Source organism: Perognathus longimembris, chromosome 1, assembly GCF_023159225.1.
Source record: "Perognathus longimembris pacificus isolate PPM17 chromosome 1, ASM2315922v1, whole genome shotgun sequence".
Taxonomy (NCBI): Eukaryota; Metazoa; Chordata; class Mammalia; order Rodentia; family Heteromyidae; genus Perognathus; species Perognathus longimembris.
Window position 1 is genome coordinate 87,606,749 of NC_063161.1, and position 16,855 is coordinate 87,623,603.

Sequence of the window (16,855 nt, forward strand, 5' to 3'; positions counted from 1 at the left end):
ATGGTGCGCTTCCTACAGCACCACACGTCCACCCTGGTTTAGAGGAGTCATGAAGAAGATGAAAATCGGCTTCCTAGCTCTAGAATTGAAGTGCCTGAAGTTTCCTTGACCCTTTGAACAGAGATACCCAGTATATAAATGTTGATTGCATTGAAGAGGTAGGAGCTAAGCCTACCTTTAGACCCTGTGTGCCATCCTTTCTGAAGGAAGATTTCTACTTTTTTTTTCTTTCACTTCAGAATTCAGTAGAGTTGGTTTCTAAGCAGTAATCTTAAGCTTTATTTTCAAACTCTGGAGGCTAGGTTTAATTGGTATTGTTCAGTCAACTGAATGCGAATTAATTCTTAGTCTTAGGAAGTGTATTCCCTTCTACTGAGTAGATCATTGGTAGAGAAATGTGAAACTTTTCTTTCTGGCTGTGTAGCACCTGGCTTCCTCTGGGAATTCTTGGGGGTTGTGCTCTCCGTCTTCTACAGGAGCCCCCGGAGGACAGCAGTAACTCAGACTGATCATGGGGTGCTTTCAGATTCTAGTTTAGTTCCAGGTCTCTTCACCCTGTGTTTTAAGACCAGACATGTAATTCAGAAATCTCCTACCTACTTGTTTAGTGTTTAAATAAGTCTTCTAAAGTATCTTTTTGGATGTAGAATCTAAAGGGAAAGGAATTTTTTTTCCTGCCTTTAGGATACAATTACCTCTTAGGAAAACCTGTTTTATAGCCGTGGCCAGAGAATATCCCAGGCTTCCAGCCAGAACGTAGTTCAGCAGCCAGGGATCTTCCCCTCCCTGGCACTTTCCCTTCATCACTTTCTTCTGCTTCCCATTCTTTATTGTCTTTGTTTAGGAGATTAAAACATTTAGTCCTCTTTATACTTCCTATGATCGCATTAGGGTTCTTCACAGAAAGAACTAATAGGTAAGTATTAGATAGGTAGGTATTAGGTGCCTAGGTAGACAGTGTGGGGAGGGAAGGAGTATGGATAGATAAATAAATGATAGGAAGGTCGGTAACTAGATTGTCGGTAGTCAGTAAATAAGATGATGGGTAGGTATGTAGATAGACAGCTAGAAAATAGCTACATGATAAATAGGCACATGAGCTAAGCACTGGTGGCTCATGCTTATAGTCCTGGTGACTCAGGAGACTGAGATCTGAGGATCTGGTTTAAAGCCAGCCTGGGTAGGAAATTCCATGAGAATCTTATCTCTAGTTAACCACCAGAAAACTGGAAGTGGTGCTATGGCTCAAAGTGGTAGAGTACTAGCCTTGAGTGGAAAGGCTCAGGGGCAGCATCCAGGCCCTGAGTTCAAGCCCCATGACTGGAAACAAAATAAAGTATACAAGGTAGGTGGGTAGGTAGATAGGTAGGTAGGTAGAAAGACACACACACACACACACACACACACACACACACACACACACCCATAGCGGCCTAGGAAAGCCAGCTAGGGGGTAGTTTGACCCCTATCATAAGGTCTGAGAAATATGTGAGCAGAAGGTGTTAACTCCTAGTCTAAGCCTGGTGCCCTGAGAGCAGAAGGTGGATGTGCCAGCCGAAGCAGAGAGCACATTCCTCCTCCCCCCTCCATCTTTCTGTCCTGTTCTGGACCTCAGTGGATTGGCTCATTCCCAGTGACGTCCCCTTGCATGGGTGGGGTCAGCCAACTGAATCAATTTCTTCTAGGCCATACCCCTTAGTCATGTTTCACTAGCCAATTTGGCATTTCTTAGCAAGCTCAAGTTGACACGTAAAATTAACCATCACAGTGACTTTGCGTTTTTATTTTTTAAAAAGCATGTGACATACTTTTGCAGCCTGTAAAAGAAGGCCTGTTCTGTGCTTTGTTACTGCTGTATGGGGTTTAGTTTAGTTTCTGCTTTCCTACCCCATGATGGTCTGGGAGTAAGTGGCTGGTTCCTCATTCGTGGAAGTTAAACTGAGATGAAGTGACCACAGTTGTCCCTTGCTCAGCAGTAACTCCTGAGTGATGGAGGAAGGCCTGTATATTTATTCCTCATGGTTGTCTAGAGATGGTGGCTTTGCTAAGATATTTTATGTAGCCTTAAAATGGCTGTCTTTTACTTCTCAGCAGTTCCAGTTTGTCTTTTTGTCTTGCATAGTGACCGTGTTCCATTCTCTGCACATTTAGAAACTTGGAAAGGTTCACTCGCTGGAAATAGGCCTTAGGACTTGGGCTCTTGTGTGCTGCCTTGAGCTGGAAAAAGTACTTTTTATCAACTAGATGTGCTCTCTCTCTCGTACCAAGATTAGAACTCAGGACTTTGTCCTTGCTGAGCTTGCTTTCTTGGAAGGCATTCTACCACTTGGGCCTTACCTCCAGCTCAGTGTTTTGCTGGTTATGTTGGAGATGGATCTGGGCTGTTATCTAATTGAAATCCTCGGGATCTCAGCTTCTGGAGTAAGCTAGGATTATGGCATAAGCCACTGGCATCCAGTAATAGTATCCCTTATTTTCTCTGCTAGTTGGTCTTTATTTAGAGAGCTTAGATTGTAGAGAAAAAGACAGAAAAAGAGAATAAGATGTGGACTCCCATTCCATAGCATTCTGCTACTTAGGTGAATGCAGAAATGCCCAGTTGGAAAACTCTGTCAGAGAAGAAATCCTTACAGATATTTATTTGGGTTTAGACCTTCAGAGAGAGAGAGAGAGAGAGAGAGAGAGAGAGAGAGAGAGAGAGAGAGTATTGTGTGTGTGTAAAGTAAATCCTGTCATTGACAAGAAGATTTTGCGTGTAAGCAAGTAAATTGTACACCAAAAGGCCACTTAAAGTCTTAGATTAATAAGGCTCTGATTTTTCTCATGCCCTACCTCACCCCCTCAGGTCAAGTATCGTCCAGGATCAGAAACTACACAATTCTCACCTATTTTAGAGGTAGTCAGTTGTTCTCAGTCCTTAAAGTGTCCTGTATCCAGGTCTCTTGATTCTGAGCTCTGTGTTGAAGCACACTGATTATGGCGCGTGTCTCCATCCCAACCGGTGTCACGGGTCCCTCTGAAGGGACATGTCGGAGGTGGTGGTCCTGGTGTAGAGGTTAGGAGCTCTGTTCACACTAGGTTAGAAGCCTACCTCTGCCCCCTCAGAGAGCCACTGGTGCCTTGGTACAGATGGATACTCTCTCCATCTGTCAAAAATGAACTCTGGTATAGAAGCTAAAGACTGAACATATACTCTTCTTCTCCCTTCTCTTGAAGTACATTCCCATGTGGCTTCATTCATTCCATACCTCAGTTTTGTTGTTCATAGGCTGATTGCTCAAGGGACATTGCACAAATAGGGATATGGGGTCCAAGTATATTTTATAGCTCACCCCTCCCTACCCTCATCTTTATTGGTGACTGAACTGAAACTACAGCCAGTCCCTCTTCATCCTTCTTCCCCAACTTGGTTGTGTGGGTCTTGTTCTCCAAGGCCAAGACACAGGATGGAGCTTCTTCCCAGCCCCCTTGCCCTTGCTTCCCCAGAAGCCACTGAACTTAGTTATTTTAGAGAAAAAGCTATGGCTTTTACCCAGTTCCCATAGCTGCTTTCCTTGTCTTCTGTGTGGCCTAAATTAGCTTTCTAAAGACTGTCTTATCCCTTGGAAAGCCCATGCTCCCTTTTGCCATATTTGGTGTGGCTGCTAGTGATCTTTTAGAGAAGTTGGATGGTATGACCTACGGAAGTCTCTGTTTTAGCCTCTTACTTTGCTGTACCTTAGTTTCTAAGTGATATGGGAACAGTAGATGGACTAGTGAGGTTCTGTTTCATTGATTGATTGCCAGCTCTGGTGGACTGGTGAAGTCATTCCATTTTCCCTGAAGATCTCTGCCTTGGGAAGGACAGAAATGTCCAATGTCATCAACGTTCTAGTAGAGGTGTGTAGGGAAAGCTGGGGTCCTGGAGAAGCATCCTAGAAAAGAAGGAGGAGATAGCAGATAGAGGGAGTGAGGAAGTGGCTTGTACCTAGAAAGTAAGTGGCACTGATTCAGACAGAAAGGAAGAGCCGTGTGAACTGGGCGACGTGATAGATTGTGAGGCACTGGCCTGCTGTCTTACATGGCAGAGAACTTGGGGTCACATAGAGTAGGACTTACTGGCCCTGAATTGTAAAAGGCCTCAAGAGCCCTCAGGAGTTTAAAGAGCAAGTGAAGGTATTGAATGTGATTGGATTATTTGGTGCCAGTCCTAGGTCTTGAATTCAGGGCCTAGGTGCCGTCCTTGATCTTTGTTGTTTGAGGCTAGCACTCTACCACTTGAACCATAGCTCTACTTTTGGAATTTTTGGTGGTTAATTGGAGATTAAAGACTTACAGACTTTCCTGCCTGGGCTGGCTTTGAACCATGATCCTCCTTATTACAGGCATACATGAGCCACTAGCAACTGGCTTGTGATTGGATTTTTGTGCAAGTCCTGGGGTTGAACTCATGGCCTGAGCTTCTTTGGCTCAAGACTAGCACTCTGTCACTAGAATCACAGCACCACTTACAGCCTGAGTAGTAGTTTATTGTAGATAAGAGTCTCACCCACTTTCCTGCCTGGGCTGTCTTTAAACCATGATCCTCAGACCTCTGCTTCCTGAGTAGCTAGGATTACAGGTGTGAGCCACCAGTCCCTGGCTTGTGATTGGATTTTTGATACTTGCTAATAGAGCAGGAAATTTCACATCAGCAGTGCCTTGCCTCAGCCCTCATCTCCAGGGTCTGTTCTTCTTACTGTTTACTGGGTTCTGCCACTGCAGTTCGATCTATTTCCAGCAGATCAACAAGTGTATAAACACCTGTTTTCCTTGGGCTGCAGAACACAGCATAGTTTTATTAGCAGGAGCCAGTCTGCTCAGACAAACAACAACTGCTTCCTTACCATCTTCTTTTCCAGCATGCTCCCACTCTAAAGGGCCCCAGTAAGGCCTCTTCCCTTTTAGTCCTCCCTCCTCTGTTATGTGTCCAATAAACTCAAAAAGCCCCTTGCTCCCAATCGACATCCCTTTTGGTCACTTTTCAAGTCTGTGAGTTCTGACATCTTTCTTCTTTTCAGTTATTTACTTAGAATATGACGTGATGGGCTGGGAATATGGCCTAGTGGCAAGAGTGCTTGCCTCCTACACATGAAGCTTTTGGTTCGATTCCCCAGCACCACATATATGGAAAACGGCCAGAAGGGGCGCTGTGGCTCAGGTGGCAGAGTGCTAGCCTTGAGCAGGAAGAAGCCAGGGACGGTGCTCAGGCCCTGAGTCCAAGGCCCAGGACTAGCCAAGAAAAAAAAAAAAAAAAAAGAATATGACGTGATGCTAAGCTGTAGCTGCTTGATCAGAAGGCTGATTGGGAGCTGGACCCTGTTGAAGCGCTCTTGGGTAGGGGTGGCTGGAGCTATATCACTGTGGCCCTTAGAATGGTTTCAGACTTGTTCTTTCTGCCTCATACCCTGCCACAGATTGTCCCTGCTGTGGATACTTGTTCAGGTCTTAACAAGATGACATCTCAATTTTGTAATTTTTTTTTCCCCTCTTCACTTCCCTGATTTCCATGCTGCATCTTCCTTTCTGCATCTCATCATGTTAGCTTTTTCTGATCATGGCTGGCATTCTACCACTTGAGATGTGTCTTCAGCCAGTTGTTTTACTGGTTAATCAAAGGTAGTAGTAGTAGTAGTAGTAGTAGTAGTGTGTGTGTGTGTGTGTGTGTGTGTGTGTGTGTGTGTGTGTGTGTGCATGCATGCTGGTTTTAGAACTTGAACTCAGGGCCTGGGTGCTATCCCTTCACTTTCTTACTTAAGGCCAGCACTTTATGAAGGAGGAGTTTTGAGAACTTTTCTTCTTGGTCTGGTTTCAAGCCACTATCTTCTGACATGGGCACCAGTTGCACACACCTATAATCCTCTATAATCCTTGTTACTCAGGAAGCCAAGATCTGAGAATCTCAATTCAAAACCAGCCAGGGTAGACAAATCTCTGAGTCTGTTTATCTCTAACCAGCAAAAAGCTGGCTAGACATGTGGCCCAAGTTAGTAGAGCACCAGCCATAAGTGAAATAGGTGAGTAAGAGTGAAAGAGATTCTAAGTTCAGCTGGGACACTTTCCTTTAACCTCTAAAATAAATAAATAAATAAATAAATAAATAAATGAAGCCAGGGGAGCCTGTGGCTCACACCTGTAATTCTAACTACTCTGGAGGCTGAGATCTGAAGATATAGTTTGAAGCCAGCCTGGCCAGGAACATCTGAGACTCTTTATCACCACTAAACTAAAAAACAACAACAACAACAAAAAAAACACAGATATAGAGTACTAGCCTTGAGTAAAAGAAGCTGAGGGACAGAGCCTAGGCCCTGAGTTCAAGCCCCAGGACTGATACTAGATAAATAATAAATCTAAATTTTAAAACTTGTATTGGGATAAATATACAGAACAGTGTATGTACTGAGTATGCAGCTCAGCTGCTTTCCAACAAGGTCTGTAGAATCAGCCTTTTAACCAAAACTCAAAGCAGGGCCATCACCCCAGCAGCTCCTCATGTACCCCCTTCCACAACCTGAACTTCATAGGCCACTGTTGGAGCCTGCTGATGCATGAAGTTGTATAAATACATGCCATGTATGTTTTATGTCTCACCTCCTGAATTCAGGTGTGAGGGACATTTATAAATACAATATTCAGCTTCTTTGTGTGTGTGTCTGCTTTCAGGTACCCATGATAACTGCAATCCGAAAATATTAAATGGAAAAGTCCAGAAGTAATTGATATGTTTTATGTCATGTGTTATTCTAGAATGCAGTATTACAGGCTAGAGCTCTATCACTTTGAGCAACAACACTGCTTCTGGCTTTCTGGTGATTAATTAAAGATAAGAGTATCATGGACTTTACTGCCCGGGCTGGCTTTGAACTGCGATCCTCAGGATCTTAGCTTCCTGAGTAGCTAGGATTACAGATGTGAGCCACTAGCACCTGCCTGTCCTGCCCTATCTTGCACGGGAAGTAGATCATCATTCCCTTATACCTTGAATCCACCCTGTTTGTGCGGCTCACCCATTAGTCATTGTCTTGGTCATCACTTTGCAGTGCTTATCTTCAGGTAAACCTTTGTTTTATTCAATGTCCCCATGTGAGTAATGATGCTAGGAGTGCTTTTTTGTTTTTGTACCAGTACTGGGGCTTTAACTCAGGGCCTGTTGTTCTCACTTGCCTTTTTCACTCAAGGCTGGCATTCTACCACTTGAGCCACACCCCCACTTCTGGCTTTTTGCTGGTTATTAGGATTTTCAGGCTCCAAATGGTAATCCTCAGATCTCAGCCTCTTCAATTGCTAGGATTAGAGATATAAACTAACACTGTCCAGCAAAAGTTGAAGTTTACTGTGCACGCACACAGAGAGAGAAAGAAAACCTTAGCATCTGTTTCAAGCACCTACTAGGGATCTGGAAATCTATTTTCCATGGATAAGAGTTGGTCAGTTGAGTTGTTCCCTTTCTTGGTCACAGCGTGCCATCAGTGTGATCTTCCCTGAAGAAGTTCCTGGTGCTGTTTTTGCAGGGGAATACTTCCAAACGGCTTTGCTATCTTGATTCTTCCCTTCCAGAGGATCCCTGGTGGAGACCCCTTTGTGTTGTTGTGGTTTGTGCATTTGAGGAGGCTTGCCAGCTTTGTGGGCTGCTCCTGCTTCCTCCACGGCCCCCCCGTGACTGGTGTTTTAACATCTATATGGCTTTCTCTCGGGATGGACTGATGTTCACAGATCTGGCAGCAGTTCCCTGCACTGTGAATCAATTTTAAATCACCTCAGTGTGATACTCAAAAGGCCTCCTAGGCAGTTAAGAGAGGAGGACACCGAGATGAGGGGATGGGGGCGGGGCTATCTTCTGAAGACCAGTATACATCTCTCCCATCTGTACTTTGTGCATCTATTTTAATCTGGAATGTTTAACTCTATAATAAGCAGAGTCTCTGCTATAGAACTTGCTGTGGAGTTGGTGCAAGATAAAATATCCTTCCCCAGAAGCCCCTAGATTGCCTCAAGGGTGGTCGATGAGAACTTGGCTTCACCTGGGGCACCACTTTGATTGGTGGCACCAAGAGAAGTAATCTCCACCCACCTGTGCCGTTGCTCTCAGGAGAGGCTGTTGAGGCCTGCTTCTTTCCCTACTTTCACTGTGGTCCTTACAAAATATATGTGTAACTTAGTTGTTTCATTTTATGGAAACTGTTCTTACCAGATCATGGTACTTTTCTGGTTTATTTGATTAGCTACTGTTTGTATTTTATTTATAGTTTCTGGTTTAAACTTCTGGATCTCTTAGTGATTCTTCAGATAAGACAAGGAAAGCAGTGGGCTTTATAACATGGCCTGTGTGTAATTCTGTTATTTAAATGTCAAGTGAAAAAAATTAGCATTTCTTCTAATTTCTTCCAGTTGCATCCATTACAGTGTCTTGTTTTGGACCTGTTTTTATAATGCCCACTGTATATACTAGTTCCTAAAGGCTATTTTTGTGTATTCATGGGATTGTCTTTGTTTGTTTGTACCAGTATTGGGGTGCTTTCCCTTAGCTTTTTTCACACAAGGCTAGTGCTCTACCACTTGAGCTAAACCTCTAATTCTGGCTTTGTGCTGGTTAACTGGGGATAAGAATCTCACAGACTTTCCTGCCCTGGCTGGCTTTGAACCTTGATCCTCAGATTTTGGCCTCCTGAGTAGCTAGGATTATAGACATGAGCCACCAGTGCTTTGTAATATGATACTTCTTGAAAGTTAAATAACCATTTGATTCATTGGGGAAAAAAGTGTTGCATTTCAGTGAGGCGACAGAAATGTAGAAATAGGATTAGTTTGGTTGTATTTAATGGGGCAGAAAACAGTAGCCTGAATAACATGAGCATTTACTTCTTTTTGTGATAAAGACACCTGGGCAGCCCAGGTATCAGAGACACTGTCTGCAGGGCCACTGCATCCTCCTTCTGTCTGCTTCCTTCCCTCAGTACTTGATGTCCATCTTCAGAATTGCCTGAGGTCCCACAGGGCTGAGGGAGCTCCCATTATCTTGCTTGTTGTTCAAACAGAACCTCTTTCTTTTCCCTTTATTTCTTAAACATTTTTAGAATACTTTTTAGGATGCTCTTAGGTTTCATGGCAGAACTGAGCAGAAAATAGAACTCCCATATGCCCCCTCTCCCTTCCTTCTCTCCTTCATGTGAAGAACGTAAAGTGCTACCCAGCAACTTCTCCACAGTCTCATTGGTCAGAGCGTGGGTGAAGCTGGGAAGTCATCTTTAGGTGGAATGCTGCTGCCTCCCATTGAACCAGGCGGTTGATCAGCAGAGTACTTAAGGGAAACTGTTGAGTAGGAAACCAAGTGTTTGTCACACCTCATGTCTTCAAAATTAAAAAAAAAAATTCTGTTACAGAACCATTTGGTATTAAAATATTTTTTTCTTGGTTTTCCAAAAGAAAGTCTGAATATAAGTTTAAACCGGTCTGTTTTAAAATTTGATCTGTTTTAAAAGCTGGGGTTATTGAGATAAACTATTTATGGAATGTGCTTATTAGGAATTATTAAGGGTTTTATCTGAAGCACTGAAAAATCACTGTGTATTATACTAAGAAATCATACAGTTACACAAAGTACACAGAAGCTTGTATTTTATGCTATTGGGAAGCACCTTGTTTTATAATGGGATTTGAGATAATGTTTTATGGAGAAGATAATGCAGCTTTTAATTCTTTCAATTTGTGGCAATTCTACTAGAGCTTAAATTCAGGGCTTCTTGTCTTGCTAGGCAGATGTTCTACTGCTTGAGTCATGCCTCTTGCCCAAGATTTTGCCGGCCCTGGGGGGCCTAGGCACTGTCTCTGAGCCTCTTTGTGCTCAAGGCTGGTGCTCTACCAGTTGAGCCACAGCACCACTTCTAGCTTTTTCTGAGTATTTAGTTCCAGGTAAGAGTTTAATGGACTTTCCTGCCTGGGCTGGTTTGGAACCATGATCCTCAGAGCTCAGCCTCCTGAGTAGCTAGAATTACAGGTGTGAGCCACTGGCTTTTGGTTCCAATTCTTGTCTTATTTTAGAAAAAGAAAAAAAGGTTAAATAGCTAAGTGCCAGTGCCTCATACCTGTAATCCTAGCTACTGAGGAGGCTGAGATCTAAACATCATAGTTTGAAGCCAGCCTGGGATTAGCAAGAAGACTTAGGAACGGCATTCAGGCCCTGAGTTCAAGCCCCAGCTCTGGCACCAAAACAAAACAAGAACAACAAAACATTTGAATAAAGTCCAGTGTAGTTTTGTGTTTTTTTTTTTCTTTTTGGTTCTTCCTAGATTTTAGCTGGGTAAATGTATCGATCTATATTGATTTCTGAAGAGAACCCATTGTTAGACATGTTGATCCCTTTATAATAAACACAGCTCCTCTCCTCTCTCCCAAAGTGCATATTCCTTCCATGTTACTGCGGATGGCCAGATGCAGCCTGTCCCCTTCCCCCCTGATGCCCTCATTGGACCCGGAATCCCACGACATGCTCGTCAGATCAACACCCTCAACCATGGGGAGGTGGTGTGTGCCGTGACCATCAGCAACCCCACGAGGCACGTGTACACGGGCGGCAAGGGCTGCGTCAAGGTCTGGGACATCAGTCACCCTGGCAACAAGAGCCCCGTCTCCCAGCTGGACTGTCTGGTGAGCGAGCAGGAACTGGTGCAGGAGGGTAATTTCTCCCTGGAGACTCAGTGAGGAAATGGCTGTCCAGGCCTGGGTTGCATTCCCATTAGGAGGAAATGGGGGCCCCTCCTGTTTCCTGTGTTAACGGCTCAGCCCCCTCCACTTGCCCACCCCCTCCTCTAAGTAGGCTTCATTTGTTACCATTGCCAGTGGTTAGATTCCCAAGGTTGATGGATTCTTTTTTCAGTGTTTTACAGTGGTTTATAAAAATCTTCCTGCATAGATTTATACTAGAGATGGGGTTTTCCTGTAACAAAGAAAAGTACAACAAGGCCTAGCCTCTCATGCCTGCAGTCCATTCAGTGTTTAATTTCTCTACAGCCTGCAGATAGTGAACTGTAAACATTGGATACTGTACCTTGCAAACCGTTCTGAGCAGGGGCTGTAATAGCCTAGAGGACCATTGGGTTCCACTACCTTCCCATAAAGGAAGAAGGATCGCATTGCAGTCCCTAGCAGAGCTATGGACATAGAACACTGGGATGTGCTTCCATCACTTTAAAGTAGAACCCCAGGGTTTGCAGAACACACACCATGGGCCTTCAGCTTCAAGGCAGTGTCTGCCTAGAAGGGTAAAAATATTTCAAAGATAAGCTGGGCCACTGGGGGTCATACTTCTGTTTCTAGCCACTCAGGAGGCTGAGATCTGAGGATAATAATTCAAAGCCAGTCTGGTAGGAAAAGCTGTGAGACTCTTGACTCTAATTCATCTGTAATTAGCCACCCAAAAGGTGGAAGTAGAGTTCTGGTTCAAGTAGTAGAGCACTACCCTTGCATGAAAAAGCTAATGACAATGCCTGGGAGCTGAGTTCAAACCCCAGTACTGGCACCAATAAGAAATCAATTTCACAGACAGTGTTCTCTAAAAGCTGCATTGCTATCCTTTTGAGACTCAGAGAAGTTTTGGAGGGAAGTTACTTGTGTTTTCTTCTTGTTTTGTTGGGCTTTGTTTTTAGTACTGTGAACTCTGCTGCTCTATCACTCACCCGAGTGATGTCACTCACACCTCTAGCTCCAGCCTAGTTTTTTGCAGATTAATTTGGAAATGGAGTCTCAAAGGCTTTTTTTTTTTTTTTTTGCCATGGCTAGATTCAAACTCTGATCCTCCAGATTGTAGCCTCTGACTATTGTTACTTTTAGTCAGATAGTTTAAAGTTGCCTGTGATGATGTACCCTTTTAATCCCACCACTTGGAAGGCTGAGGATTGCAAATTCAAATCTAGGCCTGGCAATGTAGTGCGACCCTGTCCCAAAAGGGGAAAAAAAAAATTGGCTCCATTAATTAAACAATATTTTACTATAGCTTAATAGAGTTACCTGTTTAAACTTGCTCCAGTCTTTGAGAGAGAGATCACTGTTCAAGCATTACATCTTTTGAGTTTGAGTTGGAAGATAGCAGTTGCTTCTGGAACTGGATTATATGAGGTCACCCTGACCCCCCCCAATTCTCATATATGGTGACTTTGATGGAAGGCACTTTCTTTTACCTGTTTTTTTTTGGGGGGGGGTGTTTGAAAGGACATTAGATACAGTGATTACCTCTTTTCAAAGCAACTCTGCTGATGGATTAGATAAGAATCTTCCTAACTAATGAACACTCATAGCGTTGTACAGGGTAAGAACAGTGGAAATCAGGAGGTCCAGGGGAAGGAGAGAGGATGAATGGGGAGAAGAAAGGTGGGCAAACCCAGCCATAATAGTCAATGTACATATTTGAAAATAGAGCCAGGTAACTTGAGGATGGGCCGGGTGGAGGAGAATGATGAACGGGTTGGCACTGATCATGATGCATTGTACTCTTTTAAGTTGATAGGTTGAATTGAAACCCATTTGTACAAGTACTTAAAGGTGTAATAAACACAACCACAAAATAAAAAGAATGAAAACCAAAATGTATTCAGGGGTCTGCAGCTTCCAAATTGTGAAAAATGGAAAATGTAGAAGCATTGGAAAGGGGTTTCTTGTTATAAAAGGTCATGTACACCTGCATTTCTTACTTGGATGCCTCATCTATAGATACTAGGAAATGAGGAGCAGGTACTTAGCTTCCCACATTAACAAACAGTTCCATGAATTTGTTTCATCAGTTACTTTTTTTTTCCTGTCAGCTCTAGGGCTTGAACTGGGCCTGTGTGCTGTCCCTCAGCTCCTTCTATCCAAGGCTTGTGCTCACCTACTTGAGCCACACCCCCACTTCCAGCTTTTTTTTTTTTACTTGTTGTGGTTAATTGGATATGACTCAGGATTTCCTCCCTAAGCTGACTTTGAGCTTTGATCTTTAGATCTCAGTCTCTTGAGTAGCTAGGATTGTATGTGCGAGCCATTGGCACCAGGCTTCATTCACTCTTGAAGGACACAATTGCACCTGGACCCTGAGAGTTCCTACCAAGTCCATGAAATACTTCTCCTAAGTCAAAGCAGTCAGAGACCTGCCACTCTTTATTGCTTGGTAATGCATTATAGCAATCAAATTCTGTTTGTTTCACAGAACAGAGATAATTATATTCGTTCCTGTAAATTGCTACCTGACGGCTGTACGCTCATAGTAGGAGGGGAAGCCAGTACCCTGTCCATTTGGGACTTGGCGGCTCCCACCCCACGGATCAAGGCAGAGCTGACATCCTCAGCCCCGGCCTGCTACGCCCTGGCCATCAGCCCCGACTCCAAGGTCTGCTTCTCCTGCTGCAGTGATGGCAACATCGCCGTGTGGGACCTGCACAACCAGACGCTAGTGAGGTGAGCCCAGGTGGCTTCAAGGGAAGGGGCCCTCCCTCCAGTGGTAGCCTTGAGAGGCCTGTCACACATGCACGTGTGCGCACGCACACACACACACACACACACACACACACACTGCTTCTGCTGGTTGGCCTAGAGCACATGACTTAAAGAGCCTGTTGTTTGCCAGGCATGAAGACAAAATAAACAAAACAAAACTCTGCTGCCACTGCAGGACAGAATGTCACAGAGACCTTATCTCCTGCAAGTTCCTCTTTTTCAACCCCACTCCCAGATAACAGTGGAGACTTTGCTAGAGATGAGATACTGTGGAATGCATGGCGGAAGGAAGGGCCCCAGCATTCTAGGTGTTTGGGGCTTTGCTAGATTTTGTGCACACAAAAGGCAGCTGTTACAAAATAACAGAAAATCAACAAAAGGACTTTAGAAGGAGATTCCAAGAAGGGACAAATAATGGTTTTCTCAATAGCTAACCTGGAGACATGTTCAGATTATTCCACTTAGAAAACCCAAGGCTCTGCCTGGCTCACTGGAACCTACCCTCCTCCTTTAGCAGCTGCGGAGCCTCTAGTTAGAGCTCATTCTAGAAGTGTTTCAAGAGGGTCTCTCAACCATACACCAGTGTAACAATCACGGGTAAAATTTGGCTGTGCTTGGCTCTTTTCCCTTTGCTTAGAAACCATCTTTGGTGATGGTACAGTTTGAGGCCCATGGTTTGTTGGGCAGGTGCAACCTAATGCTTTCAAGTTGATGTGTTTGCAGAGAGACAGCCTAGAGAAGTTATGGAGAGAACTCATGCCTTCTCATACGTCCTTCTAGAAGTCCAGTTAAGTGTCATGCAGCCAGGTTTGTGTCCTTGTGTGGGGGTGGCACCTATGATTATAGGGCCGAGTGAGCAGAGCAGACAAAGGGAGACAGAATTGAACACTTACAACCCCTCTAACATCCATAGTGCTCTCCTTCACTTTATAGATGAGATGAGAAACATCTATAAAGCGAGACACAGTCAAACATAGCAGAGCTGAGACACCCCAGGTGTTCTGTCTTCTTGTCTGTATTTTGCTTGGACCTCTGCTCTATGTCAGTTCCCTGCAAATGAATACCTATTGGATATAACGGAGAGCATGTTACAACTCTCAGTTGAGACTAGCTGCATGTGGCTAGTGGCCATGATGTGATATAGCCATGCACTCTCTCCTGTATGGTTGCTTTGTCTCCTGTGGCATAGCCGCAGGCCTTGCCTCCTGGCAGTGACACTGTGATGGACATGAACATGGAGGAGGATTTTATTTCATTTGTTTCTTTGCTTTTGTGCTGGTTCTGGGCTTGAATTCAAAACGTGGATGCTGCCCCTCGCTTTTTGCCCAAGGCTGGTATTCTGCTACTTGAGCCACTTCCGGGTTTTGGTGGTTAATTATAGATAGTCGCACAGATTTTTCTACCCAAACTGGCTTTGAATCACAATCTTCACATCTCAGCCTCCTGAGTAGCTAGGGTCACCAGCATGAGCCAATGGCACATGGCCTGGAAGGACTAAACACCCACTGGGTTAAGCTGGGGTGAAGGGAAAGGGGATCACAGGGGCTTTTGGAGTTGTTTGAAGGGATAAAAAGAAGGAGACAAAGGTGACTCAGCGACCGATCCTGGGTGATGATAGGAAAGTTTAGAAGGCCTATTGGCATAGTTGGCATCCCCCTGCCTGGCTGCAGCAGAAAGGACAGAAGTAAGCCAGGATCTGAAGAGTGAATGTTTGCAGGGCATTTAAAAAGGAAGTTTTGTTGTTGTTGTTTTTTTTGTAGTGGTGTTTTACATTTTGGCTCTGCATTCACTACAGCAGTGGGGATCTTTTTCTTCTTCTCTTGCACTTATAAATTTGAAGCTCAGCTTGAAAGTTTGGAGCTCTGTGGGAATAATAAGACAGGAAACCTTCCTCTTGGCATTGCAATTCCCAAGCAGTCCTTTGCTGAGGCTTGCTTGCTTCTGAAGGTGGGTCCTGCCCTGGCAACTCTCCTACCAGCTCCCCCTCAGCATGCAAAACCGAGTGCCTGGCAGGCACCACCGTGCCTTGCAGGCCTCCAGCCTTCCTCTTTGCCAGCCCCACCTGATGGATCCGTGCACAGCACCTACCACCTGCTTATGGGATGGGATGGTGCTCTTTGAATGCCACTGGAGGGTTCTCTGTAAAACAGAGCCTTGTGCTCATCTGGGGACAGTTCAGGGTCTGGCCAGGTGCCTGTGAGTCAGCAGCAGCAGTTGCCTTGTCTCTGCCAATGCCCCTGAGGTCAGGGTGCTGGCATGACCCTTGGTCTCTGGGAGTCCACATTTCCCAATGCAGGGCTCTAGCGCTTACTCAGAAAGCAAGGTTGAGCAAATAGGAGAGTTCACCCTCAGCATGGAAGGCTTCATTCACTCTCTGTTCTAGAAGGAGAATGCTTCTATATCTCAGCCTTGCAATGTGTCCTTTTGGCCGAGGACAGACCTTTATCTTTCCCTTAAGGAATATACTTGAGATTTGGTGTTTTTCTTTGTTGTTGGTTTTTTGTCAGTTGTAGGGCTTGAACTCAGGGCCTGGGCACTATCCCTGAGTTATTTTGCTCAAGGCTAGTGTTCTACCACTTTGAGCCAAAGCTCCACTTTCAGTTTTCTGGTGGTTAAATATGAGTCTCATGGGCTTTTCCTCGTTACGCTGGCTTCGTACCACACTATTTCAGCCTCCTGAGTAGCTAGGATTACAGGCATGAGCTACACGCACCCAGCTATTGTGTTTTTTTTTTTTCTTTAAGTCTAAACATTTTCCAGACCTGGGAGGAATTTGATACATATATCAAAAAGCTATAGTAGTATATTTGACTTGTGGATAGTGACTTCCAATGGCATTTTTTTTTCTTTAGCCTGTGGATGACCAAAAAAACAAAACAAAACAAAAAAAACCAAACCTGAATCTGCTGGTTTTGTTTCCTGTCCACTGTGGGGGGAGGTTAGCCTGATCTTGAACATCAGCAGACTGACGAGATGGCACACTGCGAGTCCAAAACTAACAACACAACCGTGTTTACCTTGAGCTCTGGCAGGAAATCATTATTCAATCTGGTTTGTTTTATCAGGCAATTCCAGGGCCACACAGACGGAGCCAGCTGTATTGACATTTCTAACGATGGCACTAAACTCTGGACGGGTGGTTTGGACAACACGGTCAGGTCCTGGGACCTACGCGAGGGACGGCAGCTTCAGCAGCACGACTTCACCTCACAGGTGACTGCCTGGCTCTAACCCATCCTGGAACCTACATGGGGGGCTGTGTGTGTCATCCTAACCAGCCCAGGATTGCACACACACACACACACCATACACACACACACACACCATACACACACACACACACACACACACACACACACACACACACACCATA

At 44.6% G+C, this 16,855-nt stretch overlaps 1 protein-coding gene across 11 annotated transcripts in view; it reads left to right on the forward strand.

Moving 5' to 3' along the window:
- Positions 1-16,855, forward strand: part of Tle1 (TLE family member 1, transcriptional corepressor) — a 103,893-nt gene that overhangs the window by 82,107 nt on the left and 4,931 nt on the right. For all 11 annotated transcript variants that reach the window (XM_048331804.1, XM_048331883.1, XM_048331813.1 and 8 more), the window contains 3 exons: positions 10,416-10,665; positions 13,196-13,443; positions 16,548-16,695. In XM_048331804.1, the coding sequence (XP_048187761.1) occupies positions 10,416-10,665; positions 13,196-13,443; positions 16,548-16,695 (646 nt within the window). The remainder of the gene's footprint in view (positions 1-10,415; positions 10,666-13,195; positions 13,444-16,547; positions 16,696-16,855) is intronic.